Consider the following 7,320-nt stretch of genomic DNA (forward strand, 5'->3'; position numbering starts at 1 on the left):
CTGTCCTGTGGGCATCTCAGCTGGGCCTCCTCCCACTGGTCCTCAGCTTCTGTTCCTGCAGGCGTCTATGAAACACTGAAGTCCTTTCTTGTCACTGGCTGTCATTATATGTCCTTCAGGTCCCCCAAGAAGATCCTCCCTGGGGCTACTGGCCTCTCCTCCACCCCACATCCTCTGCCCATTTGGGAGGAAATGAATGCTTCTTCAACCACACAGGCCCTCTGCCCTGACCCTGCCGAAACTTCCATCTCAGAGCATCAGGCCACACCTGAGCACCTCCCATGGTCGAGGACCCCAGCCAGAAGAAAGAGCGCTGGTCCTCGCTTCCCTTAAACTCTCCAGTCTTTAGTCTCTGTGACTTGCATAGAGGGAAACATGACGAACCGAATTTAGAACTTGTTTTGATGTCCCCAGAAAATGCCTCATGTGGCTGCTGTGCACCCCTCCACCGCAGGGGTCACTCATTCCTACCCAGGACACCTTGCTCCTCATTATCCCTGGAAACGCCTTAACTTTGGCTCTTCTATCACCTCACCCCCAGCTGTCCCCCTCTTCCCGTCCCCTCCTGAGCGACTTGGTCTCCCTGCCCTCTGACCGGCTGTCTGCTCACCCCACAGATACCAGGAGCCCCCTGAGGTACGTGTGGCCTCAGCTTGCGGAGGAGTGCACTTGCTGGACACTTCGGGGCTTTGAAGAGTACGGCTCATCTAAGATGGGCACAGATGCATCAGAGAAACAAGCAGAGCAGAAGGTCCGCTGTGCCTTCCAGGCCTCCGAGGAAGCCCACGGGACTCTGGCAACCGCAACCCCCTGGGTGGCCGTGGGCTCTGCCTATGGTTCCTGTACCTGCTTGGGAGCCTAGCGTGTAACTGACCTGGCCCTCTGGCCTGTTGTGGGGATTTCCTGTGTCGTCTACTCCTGCATGGGATTTTCCCCACAAGTTTACCCAGCCTTCTGGGCTTACCCGTGGGTGCTCTTTGGTGGGTATCTCTGGATGGGTTATCTCCTTCCAGCTGCCTTGGTGCCTTCAGTGTGGCTATATTGGAGGGGTGCCTCCAGTTTTGACCCCCTCATAGGAAGTCCATACCTGGCTGCCTTGGCCCCCAACCTATTTCCTTTCCCCACAAGATTCCCACCCACCTACTCCTTGGCTTCTACTCTGGGTGAGGCCACCTCCCGCCACTGTCCCCAGGTGGGATGCCGGACTCCAGCCAGCTCAGCCCCCATGGCTGTCCTAGGGGGGCCATCCAGAGGAGCTCCCTACTTGAAGACAAGCAAAGCCCCTCCCTCAGAATGGGCTTCCAGGTTCAGTATTTGGGTGCCTTTGTCCTGCTGCGCTCAGAGCTCCGCCCTCTGCCCCCTTCCCCCATTGAAGGTTCTCAGCTGGACCCCAGCTGCTCCCGCTGGGCCCGGCTGCTCCTGCTCCCAGTCACCCTGCAGGGCCCGCTGCTGCCTCTTTGAGTGCTAATCAGCCCTCCAGACCCACCCGACAATCAGACATGTCTGGTGGAGCCCAGTCAGCTGTGGACTTTTAGTTTTTGGAAGAGTCTCAGACGTAAGTTGTTTGCTACTCCTTAGTACAGAGTACACCTCCTGGACTCATGCAAGGGCCCTCTATTTGCTATTTCTCTTTCTTGTTTTTCTGTTTGCCCTTCAGCCCTGATACTGGCACCTTTTCTCCTCCCCAGACTGTCCTGGGCCAGCCCTCTAGTAGATTTGCTGTAAGTCCTCAATATGCATGCATGCAACCTTGTAAAATGAGCTTATTTAAGCTCAATCCACCCTGTAGAAGCGCTCAGTTAGAATAGGCCTCCAGGTTCGATATTTGGGCACCTGTGCCACCCTCCAGCCCAGGAGTCTCTCTGCCCCTCCTCAGCAAAGACCCTCAGCAGGATCCCCGCATCCCTGGCCACCCTGTGGGGCCTACCACTGTCTCTTCCAGCATTGATGTGTCCTCCAGGGAAGCACACACTCAGGCACTTTGGAACCCATGGAATCCAGTGAGCATTTGCTGTGGGCTCTGCCTAGAAGCTTCCAAAACCTGTTTGTTCCAGTGGACACAGAATGGGAAACGCTAACTCGTTCAGAGCGCTGGCGCCCTTGGGTCCTTGCGGGTGTGCTTTTCTCACTCCTCACCCCATCAGCACCTTCTGGGGTAATGCACACACCGGTAAAATGTACGGTGTATGCTTTTAAAAAATTTTAAATAAATGATACTGTGCTATAAATCATGTTTTCTCCAATTTTTCATTAATTAGTTTAAGACCTAGCCATATCTGTATATATGTATAGTGTATTTTGTTTATATATTCAAATTTATTAGCATGTTTTCCATACTATTTCTTGCTATTGTTATGTGCTGTACTCCATTTTTCTTTAAAATTTTATTTTGTATGTTTGAGGTTTATAACATGATGTTATGGGATACATACAGATAGTAAAATGGTTACCATAGTGAAGCCGACTAATATCTGTCATCTCACAGTTACTTTTTGTGGTGACAAGAGAAGCTGAAATTTACTTATTTGACAAAAACCCCTAGCACAATGCCATTTCATTAGCTTTATTCCTCATGTTGTACCTTAGAGCTCTAGGCTTGCTCAGCCTACATATATTTAATATCCTTTGGCTTACATATCCCAGTTTCCCTGCCCCCAGCCCGTGGGAACCACTGCTCCTTTCTCTATCTCTGTATTTTAGCTCTTTGTTCTGTTTTAATATTCCACATATGAGGGAAGCTGTGCAATTTGTTTTTTCTGTGTCTGACTTATTTCATCATGCTCCATACATGTTATGGCAAATGACACGATCTCCTTTTTAAAGGCTAAATAATATTCTGTATCTTTTATGTATATGGATATAATCATATTTTCTTTATCCATTCATCCATTGATAAGCATTTGGGTTGTTTCCATATCTTGGCTATTGTAAATAATGCTGCCATGAACATGGGAGTGCAGGTATCTTTATGAGGTGATGATTTCATCTTTTTTGGGTACATACCCAGAAGAAGCATTGCTGGGTCATATGGTACTACTATTTTTAATTTCTTCAGGGACTTCTATATTGTTTTCTATAATGGCTGTACCCCTACTTTTCTTTTCAAATATTGTATATATTGAAATTTTCCCATGGATTTTTCTGTTTTATCAGTATCTATTTTTGAGTCATTGATTCTGTGTCTTGAAGTGTCTTCTCATTGTGAGCTTGTTCATTTTGTAACTTCCTAAAGTTGATAACAACCAGTTCATTTTTAGGCTTGATTCTTTTCTATTACAATTTTTTAAGGCTATAAAATTCCCTCTAAATATACCACTTTAAAATATATCCTACAGTTATGATATATGATATTCTTATTTGTATATCTTTTTAAATAACCACTATTAAGGAAAATAAAATAAATTTTATTTTCTTGTAGCCTGACAAACCAAAATTGTTTGTAGTTTAAAATGTTTCATATAGAATTTCTATAGTATTCCAATTAGTATTCCAATTATTATTGCTTTTATAATGGAGTAATGAGAATTAAAATAATGTCTATGTGATATTGATAGAACATTAGTATGGAAGTTATTCACTTACAATACTCATATACCAATAATATGTGTGCTACTCAAAAAACTATAGCTTCATCCACAGCACTCTGAGCAAAATTTGAATCTCTTGAGTGGCAGTGCTTGTATACTTTTTGCTGGTCTTATGCTGATGGTGAAAGAGAAATCATTAAAAATACATTTTGAAGGGAGTAGAAAGATTGCCAAGTTTCTTGGTATACTTTTGGAATTTGAAATAATTGATCTGTTAGAAGGTTGAATTAACCTTGAAGAAACCCAATTCTGTCTCCAGGGCATGATAGCCTAGGGAAACCCAGGAAACCCCAGCCTGAGATGAGGCATCCGTGTAACCTCCTGGAGCGGGTGCAGAGGGACAGCGCTGCAGGTCTCCAAGACCCTCAGCTGGGGAGGGGAGAAGGAGCTCTTCAGACTAGCACCAGAGAATTGATTCCTTCCTCCAGCCTGGAGATCGCCCTTTCAGCTCTCTGTAGTTTTCTCTTGGCTCTGTGTTTTGGACGATGCCTTCTCTAGAGTGGTGGTTTCTCAAGATGGTTCTGTGTCTACAAGTGCCTTTTACACAGCCTGAGGCTTTCTTATGAACGTCATGTTCTTGGATGGGGGCAGCAAGGCTCGTGCCAGATGCTTTTCTCTTTTTACGCTGATTGCAAAAGACTGAGCGAATGTAGGAGACTGTTGATGACAGGTGCACACACAGCTGGCCCCCCAGGGGCTGCGGAGGATGGGGGCAGCCTGGGTTGTTGGGCTGCTCGACCACTGCTTCCCACAAGTGTCCCAAAGACCCTTGGGTGGCCCCTTGGTGCTGCCAAAGTCTTCCACAGGCTGAGCTCCCCCACGCCCAACAAGCAACAGAGAGCCCCCAAAGCTATCTGCTAACTGGGGCGGAGCCTGCTGCTTGCAGGGAGCTGGGAGGATGTGTGGGGCTTCCTCTTATAATCTGTTTTTACATTTTCTTCTCAGCTTTCCTGAGGTATACAGCAGTCCCTCCTTATCCTCAGTTCTGCTTTCTGAGGTTTCAGTTACCCACAGTCAACTTTGGTCTGGAAATATTAACTTAAAAATCCCAGAAATAAGCAATTTCTAAGTTTTAAAGCGGCCACCATTCTGAAGAGTGTGATGAGATCTCTGTCCTGCCCTGGGAATCGAGCCTACCTTGTCCAGAATTCCATGCTGTCTTCAAGTTCCACACTGTCTTCATCACCTGCCTGTTAGTCACTCCACTGTCTTGGTTATCAGGTCCACAGTGGGGGTACCTCCACTTGTGTTCAAGGAACCCTTGTTTTACCTAATGGTGGCCCCAAGGCACAGGAGGGCTATTGGCAATTCACATAGGCCAGAGAGAAGCTATAAAGTGCATCCTTTATGTGAAAATGTGAAAGTTCTTTACTTAATAAGGAATGAAAAAAAAAGTATGCTGAGGTTGCTGAGATCTATAGTATAATAAGATGCTGAGAGACAGGGAGACCACATTCACATAACTTTATTACAACATATAATTGCCCTGTTTTATTATTGATCTTACTGTGCTAAATTTATGAATTAAACTTTATCATAGGTATGTATAGGAAAAACAGTGTATACAGGATTCAGTACCATTTGTGGCTTCAGGCATCCACTGAGGGTCTTGGAACATACTCCCCTCAGTTAAGGGGGGACTAACTGCAATTGCATTTTTACACTTCTATTTGAAGAATTTCAATTATAAGGAGTAATAGAAGGAACACCCATATAACCCCCATCTGTATACAATTGTTAATACTTTGCAACCTTTGTTTTATCTCTTGGTCTCTATTCATAAAAACAAATACACTTATGCATAGTATCACGCATGTAGATTATCCATTTGTAGGGCTGTCTATCAATCTGTTAAACCATTTGAAAGTAAATCACAGATGTCTGACACTTCTTCATGCACCTCTCAAAAATAAGAGCATTCTCCTACGCTACCACTTATTATCACACCTGACAAGATTAATAATTCCCTAATGTCTATTATTCAGAACATATTCAAATATTCCCAGTTGCTCCAACAATATACAGTGTTTGATAGCTTTTTTAAAAAACCTAGGATAGATCACATAGCCATCTATATATCCTATTCTGTGGAGTGACTGTCCCAGATGTTTTTTTTCCTTGGGTTGGTTGTGGGGTATGTGGTGTGTGTGCACTTATTCTACACATGAATGTTTCGTCAGATACAAGTATTGCTTATATCTTCTTTGTGGATTTTTCCTTTTAAAATGGGACCTGTTGATCAACGGAAGTTGTAAATTTTACAGATATCCAATTTTGATTAATATTTTCTCTTTTAGGTAGTGCTTTGGAAAGCCTGTTTAATAGCTTACCCCAAGGTCATGGACATAGTCTCATATTTTTTTCTTGAAGATTTATTATGTTACATTTTATACTTAGGTCTATAATCTACTTCAAATTAATTTTTGAAATTTGTTGCCTCTTGGCTTGTGGAACAGTCTTTGGTCTATTTTAGTACATTTTCCCATGTATTTAAAAATTCTGCAATTTGGGGGTATAATATTCCATATATGTCATTTAGGTGAAATTGGATAATTATTTTGTTCAAATATATGTTATTATTGCTTTTTATCTTCTTGTTTCATCAGAGTTGGCATTAAAATATCCAACTCTGATTGTGACTCATTCTATTTCTCCTTCTAGTTCTGTTGATTTTTGCTTTATTTTTTTTTAAGTTATGTTATTAGATATATAGCAAATTTGGGACAAAGGATGATTTGTCTTTTTTATAAGATGTCCCACTTGACATCTTTCAGTGCTTCTAACTTTAACACCTGTTTTGTGTGATGATAATATATTCATTCCACTTTTCCTTTACAAGCTAATCAAGTGAAGCAGTGAGGGTGGAAAAGGAACAAAGAAATCTACAACCGCCTGTGATCCATTAGCTGTAAACACCACTGCCTGTGTACTTTTCTTTTGGTTGGTGTTTGCCTTACTTTCAATCACTTGGTGTTCTTATGTGTTTCATAAACAGCAGGTTGATGGTTTGTTTTTTTCAATCCAGGCTGACAGTCTCTGTCTTTTAATTGGATTGTTTATACCATTTATATTTAACAGAATCACTGCTATCATTGACCTGAGTTTGCCATCTCACTATTTGTGTTCTCTTTATTCCCTCTGCTCCTTGTTCCTTTATTTCTCCTTTCCTGCCATCTTTTATAATATTCAAAGAATTTTTAGATTATTCTGTTGTACCTCCTCTATTACTATTTAGTTACATATTAGTGTATTATTCTTCTGGTGGTTACTCTAGAGATTAAAATATATACCCTTGATGATTACAGCCTACCTTATATTTGTATTTTACCACTTTTCCAAATCATGCATGAGTCTTCCAGCAGTTTTAACTCCATTCTTCCCTCTGCTTTTGCCCTATTGTTGTAATGCCTTCTATTTAAGTTGGAAATTTCACAAGACATTATTGTTTGAGACTTACAGCCATTGCTGTTATACAGGTACTCATATATTTCCCTTTCCAGAAGTCTTCTTTCCTGCCAAAATCTCCATGCCTCTGCCTGGAATCATTTTCTTTCAGCCTGAAGAACTACTTCCATGCTTTGAATCATGAGGAATTCTTTCAGCTTATGTTTGTCTGGAAACATGTTAATTGTGCCTTCTATTTTAAAGGATATTTTTGCTGACTCTTTTTCCTAGGTCAGCAGATTTTCCTGAAAGTATCATTCCATTTTTTTTTCCTCATGGGATTCTAAGT

General features: G+C 42.4%; 1 protein-coding gene across 1 annotated transcript; it reads left to right on the top strand.

The window, feature by feature from the left end:
• The first annotated feature begins 712 nt into the window (after positions 1-712).
• PRR23E (PRR23 family member E) lies at positions 713-1,468 on the top strand. Its single transcript, XM_007985489.3, is given in 3 exon segments — positions 713-1,334; positions 1,337-1,404; positions 1,406-1,468. Coding segments are annotated over 3 exon segments (753 nt in total).
• Positions 1,469-7,320: the final 5,852 nt, after the last annotated feature.

The sequence above is a fragment of the Chlorocebus sabaeus genome, chromosome 22, assembly GCF_047675955.1.
Source record: "Chlorocebus sabaeus isolate Y175 chromosome 22, mChlSab1.0.hap1, whole genome shotgun sequence".
Lineage (NCBI taxonomy): Eukaryota > Metazoa > Chordata > Mammalia > Primates > Cercopithecidae > Chlorocebus > Chlorocebus sabaeus.